The sequence below is a fragment of the Ascaphus truei genome, chromosome 4 (genome assembly GCF_040206685.1).
Source record: "Ascaphus truei isolate aAscTru1 chromosome 4, aAscTru1.hap1, whole genome shotgun sequence".
NCBI classification, from domain to species: Eukaryota; Metazoa; Chordata; class Amphibia; order Anura; family Ascaphidae; genus Ascaphus; species Ascaphus truei.
In genome coordinates, this window is record NC_134486.1 from 71,506,393 (window position 1) to 71,524,428 (window position 18,036).

Here is an 18,036-nt window from a genome sequence, read left to right on the forward strand (position 1 = left end):
TGTCTCTTACCAAGTTCAGTAATTGGACTCCTGCTGTGGGATAGAAAGCTGAATCTACAACAGACTTCACCCTGAGATGAATAGGGTTTTTTAAATGCCTTTCTAATTAGATGTAGTTTGGGCAGTACTAGCATTACTTTCATGACTCCTGTACAGATTTACCTGGGGTACCAATAACACACCTTGTGTTTCACAAAAGAGTAAAAGGTCCTGCAGTGTGGTATGCAAAGTAATTATAAAAACAAAAATTTGATTATGACCAGCAGACCATATCAATTAAAGGGTAATTTCACTCAACATAAACATCTGATGTTTGTCACATTTGGAAGAACAGAGGGAAGAGGACAAATTAAATATTTTCCAAACTATTTTGCAGAGCTTTTTTGTCCATGTTGACGCTGTTTTTTGTGCCTGGTTAGATCTTCTTACTCAGTACATAAATTATTTCAATTTCAAATATCTGATGTTACCTGATAAATAAAATGCCGTCTGAAATCCACATCTTTTTGTTTTATAGATATAACATCTAGAATACAGTGACAGTGGAACATCTAGAATACAAACACAGTCCACGTGGTTTAGATTATCAAAACACATTTAATGGAATATAAACAACTGGAAAAGTGCAATAATGCATGAGCAATAACAATGATAAGCAGAGCTTATCTGTTTAGAGTGACTGTTGTCCTATAGCTTCGTTCTACGACTATAGAGACTTCAGCTATGATGACCCACTCCGGTATGAGTATGGTTTGCCAACTGGGACAAACCCCCTCAGGTACTTTGTCCAACGCGTTTTGCAACATAGACTTATTGCTTCATCAAGGGTGTGACCACAATAGGACTCGGATGGGTTTATGAAGCGCACATAGGCTCCCCCCACCCAATGCTGACTGGTTGTAATTCGGCACACCTCTTAGAAGCAGGGAATCAGTCTTTGATAGATTCATAAGGCTTTCAGAGACGCAAATATGGTGATTTTCCTGATTACTGCATGCATAAAGCCACCAGTATATATCTGTGGCAAATAAGTATCATCTTTTAAAATGCATGTGAAAAATTGAGTAGTATTCAGTCCCAGAGTCCGGTGCATCAAAAAAATACAATATGAATAACAATAATTAGTCCACCTGAGTGGTGTATAACACTGTAAAGCACGAATCTTGTGGAATCAGCAAATCTTTGTGAGTGTGGGCAAGTGATTATGACCATGAGCCTGTCAGTAAAAAATGCAACTTAACCCTGTGCATGGTGGAGTGAGGCTGTTGTGGGTCCCCCGTGAAGGGCTATCAGCGGTACCCAACAACACCAGCCCCAAGAGTACGTGCAACATGCAGAATCCACTGGCATGATGAACAGCATAACAATAATGTGGATAGTATAGTCCAGACTATTCACGGTCCTCCACGACCCTCAGTCCGAACGGAGGTTCCTGCCAGGCGTGCTCCCAAGCATTGAGCATGCAGCAGGGGGAAGGATCCAAACAGGAAAAAGCCAATGCACACCCAAAAAAAGATAACACTGGACGTGGTGACCAAGAATGCCGTTTATTGATTAAAATCCAAAAACGTGATGCTTGCAAGCTCTCTGAAGAAGAAGAATCAGGCACACGGTCTTAATCATCAATTGAAAAGGGGTTTAATGTGCCAAGGAATCCAACGTTTCGGCAGTAATACTGCCTTTCCAAGGTGTAGGCTACCAAAGTTCTCTAACATGTTTCGCATGTCGTAGGCGCTTTGTCATAGGGTAACTCGCTGAGACAAAGTGTATCTTGATATAGGCGTTCTTGATTAAAGAATTGACTGCAGGTTAAGCAGAGGCAATCGCTTGATCTAGAACTGGTGAGAAATGCAAATCATTACAAGGAGCCACCAACCATGATACACCATGTCACCTAGAAGTTATATTAGCAAAAAAACACAAACAAAATGTGTCAAACATCAACCGTGTAACAACCTGAAACATAAAAGTGAAAACAATGACCTACATTGGTACTACTGATAAAATGCAAGGCTGTATAAAGACAGCCAAACATGTAAAAGTGCTACATATAAAAACACAAAGTACCAACATATCTAAATCTCAACATGGTAGAGACATGCGTATATCATAAAGATGTTATAGATAAAATGTAAAGATATACTGGATGAACTGAATAATGTAATCTAAACTAATCAATATATAATCTCAACCGAGTTGAGCATTACTTTCAATCTTGTAATTGCATGATGACAATAATGAAAAGTAAAACCATATGTATCCAGAAAATGGTCGCAGTATCCAAAGTTGTGAATTGTGATTCACTGCCTATCAATGATAAACCATTAAACATGCTGATGCATAAAAATTAGATACCACCGCCTGTACCATAAGGGATCAGTTATATAATTGCTGAAGTACAAAATAACAATATGTAAAACATATGTAAAGACATTTTGGAATTTTTGAGGTTTAAAGAAAGGAGAAGTCATAAATTCTATCCATATTGGAGAACCATATCGCTGATATATAATAGATTTATTGATGAAAAATCTCATATGCAACTAGAAATTGAGAGATATATTCAATCTTGAAGGAAATGTTGCAATTCCCATTCAACATTGATACCTCTAGGATAGGGAGTATCAATAGTGAATATCCAATACATTTCTCATTTTCTGGATACATATGGTTTTACTTTTCATTATCTCTCATTGTCATCCATGCAATTACAAGATTGAAAGTAATGCTCAACTCGGTTGAGATTATATATTGATTAGTTTAGATTACATTATTCAGTTCATCCAGTATATCTTTATATTTATCTATAATATCTTTATGATATACGCATGTCTCCACTATGTTGAGATTTATATATCTTGGTACTTTGTGTTTTTATATGTAGCACTTTTACATGTTTGGCTGTCTTTATACACCCTTGTATTTTATCAGTAGTACCAATGTAGGTCATTGTTTTCACTTTTATGTTTCAGGTTGTTATACGGTTGATGTTTGACACATTTTGTTTGTGTTTTTTTGCTAATATAACTTCTAGGTGACACAGTGTATCATGGTTGGTGGTTCCTTGTAATGATTTGCATATCTCACCAGTTCTAGATCAAGCGATTGATCAGAGGCAATCTGCAGTCAATTCTTTAATCAAGACCGCCTACTGTATATCAAGATACACTTTGTTTCAGCAAGTTACCCTTTGACAAAGCGCCTACGACATGCAAAACATGTTAGAGAACTTGCAAGCACCACATGTTTTTGGATTTTAATCAATAAACATCGTACTTGGTCACCACGTTCAGAGTCATCTTTTTAGACTGTGCACCGACTTTTTCCTGTTTGGATCATTTAAAACGCAGTGTGTGTGTATATATATTAAAACATAATAAACATAATAAATAAAATATAAGAAAAAAATAATTAAAAAAAATTATATATATATATATCAAAACAATAAATAAATAAAAAAAGAATCCAATGTTCCCAGCACACAGAAGAATAAAAAAAGAAAGGAATATGCTAAAAAAAAGTTTAATGGGCAAAAAAAAACACAAATCCTAATGTTATGTAAGTAAAAAATATAAAACCACAATGCATCCAAACAAAATAATAATGGGAGAAAAACAGGGGAAGGAAAAAGGATAGGGTGAGACATAAATATAAAAGTGACAGGGAGAGGAGGGCGGCAACGTTTCGGGGTACAAACCCCTTCTTCAGGCCCGTTCCCACGAGACACAAAAATGTCTGATGGTTCTTCCCTTTCCCTGTACAGATCTCCCTATAGAAAAATGCACAAAAACAACGAGCAACCGGGATAAATGTATCCTAACAGGGGGCGCGTACAAGGGACAGTCCAGGATTATCCAGCAACCAATACTGATATAAATGATAGTCCCACACAGGGGGTGCAATCCAACAGTCCAAGGTAATACAGCGCCTGCTGTGGTAATCAGGGATAATCCTTTCCACAAGGGAATAGCAGCTGCAGACCCCGTAAATGTTTGTGAAGACTTTGGAGTTTGTCTGCGCTCCTGTATTCTAGATATTCCACTTTCACTGTTTGGGCTCTGAGGATTCCCCGATCCAGAAGCAGCAGCAGGAACACTTCCACTAGGATTGAACATGCAAACAGTATCTGTGATACAGTGAGACTCCCCAGTTACATCACACAGAGGACTATTCAAACTGTACTTTCTTATTTTCTATTGTTTTTCTTTTTCATTTTTCCAAGGATACCTTCCTTGCTCCATCATTATTATTTTTCATTTATAATTTTTCAGGACTGTTTTCTTGCGCTTGTGTCTATACGTCCATCTGTTCTTTCTTGTTTTTTTTGTGTGGGAGCTGAGACACTATTGCAGCATTTAAATTTAGTGTTTACAGATGCATTTATCTATTTACCATTGTTAGGTTACTGATTTTTGTGCAGCAATATTTTTTTGTGTGTATATATATATATATATTTATATTTATATTTCACCCGCCCCTACATTTCTTTAGACCTAATATCTGTTAGATATAAAGTCCCTCCTTCCAACGTGGTTCAATAACTACTGTACCTAGTTTCAGCAATCAGATCTTGGTTATTGATTACTTTTTTTTTTTTTTACAAATAATCTATATATAATTTTTGTGCTATGTTTTTCTACATCCAGCAAGACTTTTGTTTTCTTCCATAGGCAAATTGCCTGCCGCTCTCCTCCCCTTACTCCTGATAATTTAATTGAGTGTGACCGGGTAGTTGCTTGAAGCATTTCCACATGCATAGCATTTTCATTTGCACAGATAACAAAACTGCCAAATGTTTGCCTTTAGCGGGAAGCCAATTATGAAGTTATCTAAAATTGGCTGCCATAGTATTTGGTGAAGGAAAACGTGACAAGGGGACAATAACCAGTGGCAAGTGTATTTAGGCATTCTCCGAAACTCAACTCTTTAGAGAATGACCTCTATCATTTGTTTATATCATTCATGTTGTATGTTGGGCTTTTTGAGAACACTGTTCTTAACCATGATATAAAGTCAAGTTATCTTTCTTTTTTGTTAGGAGTCATTTGTGTTTGAGCCTAATTGCCTCTTTAAAATGGACGAATTTGGTTTCTTCGTGACATGGAAAAGTGAAGGAAAGGTATGAAGTAATGTAGCAAAGGATTTTTAGCATTGTAAGTTTTTTCTTTTCCTTCTATTTATTTCCCATGGAGTAGGTTTTTAGGCAACAATGATAAAGAATTACAAATGGCCAGTTTTGCAGCTAGTAATCTCTTTGGGGACATTGTTGCAGAGTAAAGGTGTAACCTGTGATCCATGTGGCATGGCAAACGATAGGGGGAAAGTACAGTACTGTATAGCAGTTCACTCCTTTGAAAACACTGATAATGAACGGGAGCACTGTATGGTTTTAATAAGTATCTCTATACACTGCAAGACTAGCTCACATTTTTTAGACCAGAAAATTGCCCAAATCTGCATATTGCCACCACTAAATTGTTCATTTTGTGCATTGCCTGCCTGCCATGCTCTTTTTGTATTCAGAAGGAGATAAAGGAACTAAAGTCAGAACCTGTACTGGAGATTTGTGAATAAATGGTTTTTCAGGGCAGGGTCTAATTTCAAAGTGTTTGGATTTACTCAGGAATTTAAGGCCTGGATAAATCAAACATTGTTAAGCCTAAAATGTGTTATTGCCCGCCCCCCAAGTCCCAAAAGCATTTTTATTATGGTGCAATACATCAACATTGAACCACTAAAATTAAAACATTTTTTACCACGACCGATAAAACATATCGGGACCGGTATTAACATGACTGAATACTGAAGTTAGAGTCATGTTGATGCCATACAGCAAGTCCCAATATTTATCGGAACCACAGTAACGCCAAGAATAAAGCATTTTATTACCACCTACTCCAGGCTGGCGTTAGCCCTGTCTAGCCTATGTATATAATGGCCAATATATATATGGGCCAGATATCGTAAACCAGCCTGAAATAGGTGATAACACGATAACTACAACACATAACACATTACAGTACTATTAACCCTTATTAGCTCAAATGGTCAATTTCCATGACTAGCTGGCCACTAAGGGCTACAAATAGGTAATATTAACATTAAACTACACTACCACTACACTACCTACCCTCCTTGGCCACCTCAAAGGCAAGTAAACAATTGCTATGCTACTTCTAAGGCAAACAAGGGGTTAACCCCCACCACCCCTGCCCCTTCCCAGGTCAATTATTCACATCTCCTCCCCTCCAACAAATCTATCCGCCCCCCCCCCCCCTCCTCTAGACTAATGGCCAAGATCCCTATTATCCAGATATCAAGATGTGACTTGTAGGCCTTTTAGCCATGCAAAACACCCTAATGTACCACAAAAAAATATACAAAAATCAATTGTACATAGGAAAAAGTGTAACCCCTTCATAACTTTCTTCTTCCCCTTCATAACATACTTTGTAGAGCTTTACTTACAAATCATGCAGTTTACTGGTGAAACATCAGAGCATGCAATGTTTCAGGTCAATTCTGTTACATTTAAAACATGAACCCATTGATTGTTACTGTGGCTACTGAGTCCCTCTCAATAGCAGCCTAGACAGCCACATTGGCAATCAATAGTAACCGGTAATCAAAATGGGGCTACTTACCCCACTCTGGATGAAGGCCTTTCTCATCTTCAGGGCTTCACCTCCCAGCCCCCCATCTCCATCTCCTAGCCCCCTTCCTCCTCACTGCCACCCAATCCTTCTCCTCACAGCCCGCTCTCACTCCTCTCAGCCCCCCTCCTCCTCAAAACCCCCTTCTGCCTCCTCACAGCCCCCCCCCCCCCCCCGGCTCCTCTCAGCTCCCCCCTCCTCCTCTTCTCAGCACCCGCCTCACAGCCCCCCCGTCCTCCTCCTCCTCACAGCCCCCCCCTCCTCCGCCTCCTGTCAGCCCCCTCTTCCTCCTCACAGCCCCCCTTCACCTCTCAGCCCCTCCCTCGCTAAAAGTGCTCAGTCGCAAGGCACAGCACTTACCTGTGGAGTGGAGGCCGTTCTAGTGGCAGACACCAGAAGTTGCAATTTACTCCCGGGTCATACCATTGCCTTCTGCTGCTGCTACCATCCTTCTCCTGTCAGTGCCTGATGGTCCTTCATCCCTGAATTGTCCTGTTGCCCCTGAAATTCAGGACAATTATGCATTTCAACAGACCTTTCAGGGACAACGGGACAGTTCACGGAAAAAAGGGATAATCATGTGTATATACATGGGAAGTCTAGCAACCCTATTTATTAGTCCTTATCTTGTCCTATTGGTCCACATAACCACTCCTCTTATCTGCCAGTGATGCAAGGGAGGGAAAAAACAGCAAAGTACATTGATGGACAATAATACTATAAGATGCATGCTCCAAATGATTAGATTACCATACAAACCACTTGTATGGATCTTACTACATAGTCCTTATATAGTTTAAAACACCACCATATCACACACACCATACAAAAGCAATATGTTTCATTTTTAGCATTATTTTCTGTTTTATTTAGCTAAAGACTTTCATATTTTCTCTCACTTTAGGAGGGTCAGGTTCTGGAATGCTCTCTGATCAACAGCATACGTGTTGCTGCTGTACCCAAGGTAATGTCATCTGATATTTCCTCCATGGGAGTTTCTGTATAGTTTCTGTGTCTTTAGACCAATGGTGGGCAACTCCAGTCCTCAAGGGCCACGAACATGTCAGGTTTTCAGGATTTCCCTGCGTCAGCACAGGTGGCTCAATCAGTGGCTCAGTGAAAGACTGAGTCAAGACGGAGCAACTGATTGAGCCAGCTGTGCTGAAGCAGGATTATTCTGGAAACCTGACCTGTTGGTGTCCCTTGAGGACTGGAGTTGCCCACCCCTGCTCTAGACAATTAAAATGCTCTTTTTCATTAAAGTCGTAATCCCACCCAAATCAACCCTGGGAGGGGGGAGAGCTGAACGGCTGCTCTTTCCGCACCGTTTATCTCACGGGTTCCTGAGATACTTACCGATAAATGTACCTGCGTTACTTCCGGAGGTTTAAAGTCACGCAGGCCTTTAAACAGCTGCAACAGATGTTGACAGGGTGATTTCAACTGCCATTTTGTTTCCCCTGTAAAGAACTGAATTACCAACACCTTTACCGATAAGTATCCTAAGGAGATCCCCAGAGCTGAAAATAATGTGGTTCAGGTGTGTGTGTGTGAAGATGGAGCTGCAGTGTGTGTGTGTGTGTGTGTGTGTGTGTGTGTGTGTGTGTGTGTGTGTGTGTGTGTGTGTGTGTGTGGATGGAGAGCTGCAGTGTGTGTGTGCGTTTGTGTTTGGAGATGGAGAGGTGTGAGTGTGTCTTTTCAGAGTTACTGATTGCGCTCTAGAGAACTAATAAGGTTGTTTTTTTGCTTGTTTTCTGATATATGCAGAACAACTGGTTTATAAGCTGTGTGGACATATACTGGCAGACCTCCTAAATAGGGTTGCATTGAAAGAATATTAAAGCAGAATTATTGCTCTAAGGGCTGGGACCCGCTGCGCCCGGCGACGCGGGCGGCCGCGTGAGCGTTCCCCACCAGCAGGGGAATCCTTCTGAGCCGGTCCCAGTCCCCCCTCGCTGCACGGCTCACTACGCGCTGTGACGCGTCAGCCGGCAGGGGATGCAAGAAAATTGTGATCCCGAGCGGTGACGCGTCACGTGGTGCGCTGATGAGCCTATCAGTGGCTTTAGAGCTGTCAGACAGCTTCCTGCACAAGGTAGGGGGTGGGGTGTGTGTGTGTGTATCAGCGTGTGTGAGGAGGGCATTTGTGGGGGACGGGGGAGGGAGCAGGAGCTGCTTACCTTCCAGCAGCCCGCAGCAGCTCCCTCCTGCAGCCCGGGAGACGCAGCCCGGGAGACCGAGCCCGAGCCCGTGGAGTGAGGGGGGGAGAGTAGCGGGTCCCTCCTCTCAAACCACGCCCCCTCCTCCCACTCCCACCCTCCCGCTCCGGCTCCCTACAGACCGCATATCGCGGTCTGTGCCTTTCAGCACGCCGCCTGTCTGCAGTGCGGTCGCGCTGACTGAGGGAGCGGGGCCTAAGCCTAAAGTACACAGAACCTGAAGAGTATCCGCATGCCTGGAATGCTAAGATTGCGAATTGTCTGATTCAGCTAAATATATTATTGCATCTACTTAAACACAGTATACATGTGTTCTATTTTTTCTAACCCTATGAATACTGTATGTCATTCATAGTATCACTTGTGCAGTGAAACATCCACATCTTCATGGTTACTTAAAGGCTTATTTGATGCTGGCATGGTCTTGCGACTTATTACTGGAATGCTGTACGCTCTAATAAATCATGCTTTCTTCTCCGATGCAGGATCCAAAAATACTATCTGCGCTTGAAGCTGTTGGAAAAGCTGAACAAGAGCTAGAGGGCCGGATAGTGTGTGTCTGCAGTGGTACAGATCTGGTCAACATCAGCTTCACGTACATGGTAGCAGAGAGTGTAGAAGTAGCTAAGGTATTCTACAATTAAACACTGCTTATGATGCAAACATGTTTCTGTGGCTACCCTGATCTGTTCATGTCAAATACAGTATGACTTATAGAGGCTTGGCAGGAAGAGATTACTGTAATATTAACAACCCACAAAGGGACAACAAACACATACACTGAGTACATGAAATAAAACATACAAAAAGGAAATAGACCCTTCGATTTTAGTCAACAATGTCCCTTGCAACACATTGCAAATCACCAGAGAACCATGTGTGCACAATGATAGTGCTTAAACTGCTTTGACACTTACATAGTATAGGATATCCTATTTCTACATTAACATATAACATTCTATATTGATAATAATTACACATATGTTTGAGCCACTCCTAAATTGGTCTCCCTCTTTCTCCTTCCGTCTGCAGCAAATCCCACATTTGCATGTCTCAGGGAGGCTTTGACTTTTCCAGGCGATATTGTATCAAATCGGGTGAAAAAGTGCATGAAAATGAGATGTCAAATAGATTTTTTTATATACATAGTTAATTCTTAATGAAATACAGTAAAAAAAATCACAGATTTTTACCATGTGAAATAGCATTATGTTTTTTTCGATAATTTTGCATTGGAAATATCATTAGCACTCGAAACGCTAAACTTGGATGGTGTATGAGATAATTAAAAATAATCTTTATTAGAGCATCTGATAAAATAATGGGCTTTAAAATAAACAGTTCAGTGACACCTGTGTAGAACCAGTGGGAGTGAAGTAACTCCGGTTAGGGAAATAGATCCCTCTGACAGTGTATAAATTATAAATACTGTGCCTAGGTGGGTGGCTTCGATGGACCACCTGCCTAGGTAGCACAAAATACAAATGGGTATGACTAGACACCCTGGATAAAATGCCTAAAGCTTGCCTGGTATAACAGAGTTCCATTAGAGAACTCGTAGTCCCTGTTGATAGGTAGGTATAATAATAACCACCGAATCCTGGGTCTGTAGAATATAAGGTAAGCCAAGTTGATGTATATTATAGTGAATCACTGTTGTGGCAATACCTATTGCATATGTAAGAATCAACTAATCTGTTGACAAATGGTCTTGTAGAGTACCTGATACAGTGTGCTAGCTCAGAGCAACACAGAAGGCTCTTAAGCGTGCACTACTGTATAACCCTTAAGACAGCTGAGAAATAGTAGTTGCATTGTTGCAGTTCCCATGCACAGAGGGGAAAACAGCAACACACTGATTCACTAGATTAGATATAGTGAGAAAAGTGTTTATCTGATAAACACTAAACTAAATAGCATACCAGTGTTATACCCAGGTTATGGTAAAGCACCTAGGGAGTAATCAATAGTGTGAGAACCCCCTTAAAGGGTATGAGTTGACAGTCCAAACCTAAGTGACCCCAGGATAGGGTCATTGACCTAAGAATAATAGTAGTGTGCTTGATGCTTAGTAACAGTAACTGTAGCCAGCAGAGTAACTTTATATCCTAGTATAGCAAAGGACTGCAAATAGGTAATTCTGTCCCTAGTAAATATGGTCTAAAGCTAAAGACTGGTGCTATAAAACGTATCCCCTTTGAAAGCACGGGCAGCGTATTCTCGTCTGAATATACCGCAGCTTTAGTAATATGCCACGAGCAGGGCTGCGCAGATGCTCCCGTGTGGAGCCCCCTATGCGGCGAACACAATGTATGAGCCTTGCACGTGCACGTTAGGGGGAGTGCCGACGCGCGCGTTTCGCTGAACGCTTTGTCAAGGCTGCAGTCGGAACTTGCCCCAAACAGCCCCTCTACGTTCTACTTATCTTATTACCATTACAGCTGTAGCGGGGGTCCCTCTCTAGTTTGGCCTTTAATGAATATGTCCCCATATATGCCCGCGAACTGACTATTTTATGTCAAACTGTATATTACTTTTACTCACTGAAGTGACCACCAAGTTAACATTACAATGAAAAAGAAATGGTCAGAATTGGAAAAATATAAATAAGACATTTCTCCAATTTTAACAAAAACTTGAAAAAACTGTTCTGCAAGGGAAATAAAGGGATAACTATTGCTTCCAGACATTTACTTACATTCCACCTGGATTGGTAAGAATAATACTTATTATTGATATGTGATACTGGTAACGTGGGCACCACTTTTTTTCAGTCACATGATTGCTTGCCACTGACCTCAGTTTGAAAATCCAGATCATTTTTCTACCATTCCTTTCGTAACTGCAACAACTCGCTTACATGTGTGTCATTAAAGTCACTGCAAAGGGGCGTCTTTCAATACTGAATTGCCAACAGCTGTACTTGCTTATTTAATTCCCACAGTGAAATGGAAGACTTCCAACATAAATTTCATTTTGTGGCCCAAATGATTTCACATCTCGCCTGCAAAGTATTTTGTCGCCTCTCTGTAGAAATAGCGTAAAAAGACTGGTCACATCTACGGACCATATTATTTAGAGATGAGCTGAATAGATTCATATGAAACCGAGAAATCTGGTAAGCATTGAGAACAGATTTATAGGGCTGAAACATATTTATATCGGACGCTCTCATGGCTCGCTTTTCAGTTTTGCTTCTTTACTTGCATGCTTCTTTCTAAGTTAAAAAAAATGTATATATATATTTGATTCAATGACAGGGTACACTTGATCTTCATGAGCAAGTTCTGATGGCCGTAGAATGTAGCAGAACCACACTGCAATTACTTGAGGTCACCATAGGTCACCACAGACCAGTGGAAATGTATTGTTTATCCCTTGGTTTACAGGCTTTTTGTAAAGCTAATTTGCTAACTGGTTTACATACTCGTACCATACTCACATTGATCTAGAGGAAAGCAAACCAAAGAAATAACAGCGGAAGTTGTGCTACTGTGCATCCTTATGAATGGTTTATATATACCTAATATGCTATGATTTTGTATTTGTTTTAGATATGTGTTACTGTTAATTAGTAGGAATGTTGAGAGTTGTGTTTCACTTGATTTTTTTTGTGTAAGCCACAAAGTTGATGTAATTAGAGGATTAGTGGCACTCTTGCTTCATATTATTTTTATTGCATAAAGTATATGGTGTGTCTGCCATCACACATTTTCTGTAGCTATACTGTGCTCTTAAGATACATACCTGTTTTATCAATCTAAAATATTTGTTACATAAAAGGAAAAGGAAAGATGCATTGAGTTTTTGTGTTTAAAACATTTCCTGGGATACCAATAATAATAATAAAAAAAAAAAGACAGTAGAGGGAATGAATAATGACATAGATTCTGTAGTGTGCTAGTGCTGAAGGCTTTTGGGGACTTCAAGTGAAGCTGGGAGAGCATTCCAGAAGTGAGACCTGCATGAAATTAAAGAGCACCCCACTTCTTCTGTAGTCTGTAAACAGGTTTACTTTCTGGAACTTACTTTTACACAGCAAAGGCTGAGTTCTGTGCAACTTAGCATATTAAGCAGAAAAAGTAAACTCCATGTCTAACTCAGGGGAAACCATCCTGATGCAGGATAACCATTCCAGTGATTGGTGCTGTTGTTACATACAAGGATGACACGACATAGAGAGTTGTACAGCATACCAAACAGAGTCTGTAGAACAGTACCACAGCTTCGAGGGGCGCCCCCCCCCCCCCCGAAGGTGCTAGATTTTCTGGGGGGATGCAGCTGTTACAGAGGCCCCGCACTTACCTGAAGGCATTTAAATTAAATGCTGGGGATCGTGAGGCCTCTATAACGTCTTAACTGACCTTGGTTCCAACGACGCGTCTCCATATCAATCAGCGTCAAATGACGCCATAGGGTCACGTGACATCATATTGCCATGGTAACGTGGCATCACACAGCCCCGTTACGTCGTTTGACGCCGGAGCCGTGCAAGGGGGGGGGGGGTAGGGGGCGTGAGCCGAAGGGAGAGGAGGAAGGGGGGCACATGATGGTAAGTTTGCGCACCCCTGCCATAGTCCTCAAGTTCCCCCCCCCCTTCTCAACAGGTCAGGTTTTCCGGATACCTCAGCTTCAGCACAGGTGGTTCAATCAGAGGCTCAGTCAAAAACTGAGCCTCTGATTGATGCCACCTGTGCTGAAGCAGGGCCTGATTGAGCCACCTGTGCTGACGCAGGATTATCCTGAAAACCCAACCTGTTGGGGGGGTTAAGGACTGGAGATGTGCACCCTGCCATAGTTGACCAAATTTCAAGCATTGCGCCAGTCTGCAGTCATTTTCTGCAGCTCACCCTCCTGTCCCCAAACTCATTCTTCAGGAACTCCGCCGAACACACGTTCGTTTCATCTTTGCAATCTTAACCAAATGGAAGCGTAATTGGAACCAGTGTCTCTCCCTTGAATATTTCCATAATGAAAACGTCGATTTTCTAATTGATTGAAAATGATATGTTACTTATTGACTCTCTCAAAGTAGGGTTTTATAGTGGGAGGATAAGATTGGCAGGAACAAGTCTTTAATGGTAATACCCTTTCTGCAAAACCGAAACCATGACTATGGCTTTATTATAAGTTGACTTGCTTAAATACTTTTCTCAAGCTTTGCGACCGGGCAAGAAAGAAAATACAATTTATTGATGAAAACATCACTAAAAGTTGTCTTTGTCAAGTGAGAAAAATCTCTTACATAGGGATATTCTGTTGTATTCCTCACAGATCATTTTTCCTTAAGGTATCTTTGCATATATACCGACCCCTAGTGGTTCTTTAAGTTATGACATGTACTGTAGACACATTTACAGTATATTTCAGTTCTAACTGTGGGATCTACTGAATATAAAATTTTAACTTTTTTACACTATTACATTTTATGAACGTCAAATATCAGGTTGGTATATACTTGAACACTGCATGCAAAGCTACAAAGTAACTGTCACTACCAAGGATCTTAATAACTACAGATGCCTGCGGAATATGTGCACAAGGCAAACAAGACTCGCAAAAGCACAATATTACTCTGATAATCTCCTCCAGAATACATCAAACCCAGCTAACTTCTGGAAGGTTATCAACAATATATTCCAGCCTTTTAGCCATCAACAACTATGTAATATCATTAAGGAGGAATGCATTCAAGTAATACTTTGTGGGGAATGCTACTAACTTATTAGCGAAACGCAACACAAACCACAAACATGAACCTCATTCTGTGAGTATCCCCATAGCCCCACCTCCTCCCAACACTGCTCGAAAATTTCAATTTGTCCCAATATCCGAAGAGGAGATTACACAAGCGCTCCTCAAATTAAAACTAAGCAGCCAATTTGGACCTGACTTACTGCAATCTAAGTTCCTAAAACTTGGTGCCCCAGCCATTGTCAAACCAATTGCTTCCATAGTCAACTCTATCCTGTCTGCAAGCCATATCCCTAAGACCTGGAAAACTGCCAGAGTTGTCCCAATCTTCAAAAGTGGGGACAAAAACACTGTCTCAAACTACAGTCCAATCTCTCTTCTCCCAATACTATCCAAAGTCATGGAAAAATGTGTCCACTCCCAAATAAGCAATTACTATACCAAGACAAATTTCCCTAGCCAATTCTAATCTGGCTTTCGCCCCAAACACTCCACCGTTGCTAAAAGTTTGCAATGAAATCCAGTGTGGAATGGAACAGGGACAACTCACTGGTGCAGTATTCCTAGATTTTGCAAAGGCTTTTGATACTGTTGATCATAGCAAATGGAAATATTAGTGTATGCTCATTTGCATGTCATAGACAGGTCTGCAACCTCACCTTTCACCATTATCACACAGCACTTCCACTGCAGAAAGGGATTCTGTCAAGCGCAAGCTCCATAGCATAATACTGTTGGTATTTTAATACAATAAATTTTAAAAAAAAGCCAACTTGGACATACACTCACAAGATGACTGAATAAAAAGGCGTTTATGAGATATAATCTCAACCGTAATGACATCACTATCAAAAGTCAGCAGAAGTCCTCATCGCTATAAGGATAGTGTCCCCCAACCAAGTAATGCAGTATGGAACAAAGTTGCACAAAGCAGATGTCCTGATACACTCACAGCACTTGGGGATCCAACCGCATCCAACCGCATGGAGCCTGGACGAAAATCAGATGTAAACCTCCACCACACACACCGCCCTAACCGGGCTGGAGAGGCTGTAGGGGCATCCTACTTGACACTGCAGTGAGTGTCCCCTTGAATTAGGCTGGATGTATTAAGAGCTATATTTCCAATACAGATGGCAGGGCTTCCTCGTGGCTATGCAAAGGACTTCCGTGAGGTGTCAACACGCGCAACCTAACGTCCTAACGCGTATATATATATATATATATATATATATATATATATATATATACAGGCATACCCCGCTTGAACATTCGCAATGGGACCGGAGCATGTATGTAAAGTGAAAATGTACTTAAAGTGAAGTACTACTTTTTTCCCACTTTACGATGCATGTACTGTACTGCAAACATCATATACGTGCATAACTGATGTAAATAATGCATTTGTAACCAAAATAAATACAGTAGGCTTTATAGAAAGAAAATCTTTAATGTCAGCTGATTTTTTCTTACTAGTGCCCCCACAAAATACATATCAAAAAAACATCCCTCTAAATACATGTAACACCACCCCGCCAATACATATTAAAAATACCCCCGCCACAACATTTTTAAAAGACCCCCACCACCTCAGTACATTTTTAAAAGAGCCCCCCCCCCCCCAATACATATTTTAAAAAAATCGGGCCGCACGGGTAAAAACTTAATCATATCTCCTCCAGCACCCCTCATATCACCCTCCCCTGCATCTCCCTCATATCACCCTCCCCTGCATCTCCCTCATATCACCCTCCCCTGCATCTCCCTCATATCACCTCCCCCAGCATCTCCCTCATATCACCTCCCCTGCATCTCCCTCATATCACCCTCCCCTGCATCTCCCTCATATCACCCTCCCCTGCATCTCCCTCATATCACCCTCCCCTGCATCTCCCTCATATCACCCTCCCCTGCATCTCCCTCATATCACCCTCCTCTGCATCTCCCTCATATCACCCTCCCCTGCATCGCCCTCATATCACCCTCCCCTGCATCTCCCTCATATCACCCCCCCTGCATCTCCCTCATATCACCCTCCCCTGCATCGCCCTCATATCACCCTCCCCTGCATCTCCCTCATATCACCCCCCCTGCATCTCCCTCATATCACCCTCCCCTGCATCTCCCTCATATCACCCCCCCTGCATCTCCCTCATATCACCCTCCCCTGCATCTCCCTCATATCACCCTCCCCTGCATGTCCCTCATATCACCCTCCCCTGCATCTCCTCATATCACCCCCCCTGCATGTCCCTCATATCACCCTCCCCTGCATCTCCTCATATCACCCCCCCTGCATGTCCCTCATATCACCCTCCCCTGCATCTCCTCATATCACCCCCCTTGCATGTCTCTCATATCACCCTCCCCTGCATCTCCTCATATCACCCCCCCTGCATGTCCCTCACATCACACCCCTCTGCATGTCCCTCACATCAACCCCCCCTCCCTGCATCTCCCTCATATCACCCCTCCCTGCATGTCCCTCACATCACCCCCCCCCCCATGTCCCTCAGATCACCCCCCCCCCCCCGGGGAGAGAGGGGGGTGATCGGAAGAGCCGAGAGAGGATGAGCCGGGGAAAGGAAGAGCTGTGGGAGCCGGGGGAACGGAAGAGCTGGGGAGAGAAAGAGAGTGCACACTGCTGCAGCACGCGCACGCCGCCCCCTGGTGTCCGTACTCGCGAAGCACACGTACGCACACGGGGTAAGGTGCAATTTTTTAAAAAATGTACGTACTTGCGAGTGTACGTAAAACGGGGTATGCCTGTATATAAAATGAAGAAGCCGATCAAGTGCCTAGTTTGTATATCCTGTATTTCAAATATGGGAGGGTATTAGCCTGGGGGTGTCCAATATTGGAAAATTAAATTAGGGACCTTGAGAAAGCTCAGTTTGATTGAAACATGTTGGTCTTACTGCTGTTGATTCAATGGTGCGTCACAGGTTTTTTTTTCATTTTCATTTTTTTCTTTAAAAAATGAAGCTGTCTCACATTTTAATCTGGTCTGTAACTGTTACATACACCTGTAACATTATCTCTTACTGTGCATGGAATGTCCTGTATATAATGTATAACCCTGCTCACTTAATGTAACTATGTATGTGTAACCATGTATTTGTCATAACTCTGTGCCCAGGACATACTTGAAAACGAGAGCTAACTCTCAATGTATTACTTCCTGTTAAACATTTTATAAATAAATACATTTATTAAAGTGTGAGTGAGAAGAAAGACTTTACCATTTTATGAAAATAAAAACGTGTATTATCTCCATGCAACAATTATTTAATTTAGAACATAATTGAAATCAAATCTGCAGATTATACCTATTCTTAATTCTGAGCTAACTCAAATTACATGACGTTACCTAAATAGGTATCAGATGTTGTTTCCCCTGAGTTTAACAGGTATCCACTAAGCTTATTATATGCAAAAAGAATGGCCGTTACTTACCTCATAAGAATTGG

The 18,036-nt window shown here is 41.6% G+C and overlaps 1 protein-coding gene across 5 annotated transcripts in view; it reads left to right on the forward strand.

Moving 5' to 3' along the window:
• PLCB4 (phospholipase C beta 4) overlaps positions 1-18,036 on the forward strand; it is a 335,443-nt gene that overhangs the window by 175,874 nt on the left and 141,533 nt on the right. For all 5 annotated transcript variants that reach the window (XM_075596024.1, XM_075596022.1, XM_075596021.1 and 2 more), the window contains 3 exons: positions 5,039-5,119; positions 7,558-7,617; positions 9,358-9,501. In XM_075596024.1, the coding sequence (XP_075452139.1) occupies positions 5,039-5,119; positions 7,558-7,617; positions 9,358-9,501 (285 nt within the window). The remainder of the gene's footprint in view (positions 1-5,038; positions 5,120-7,557; positions 7,618-9,357; positions 9,502-18,036) is intronic.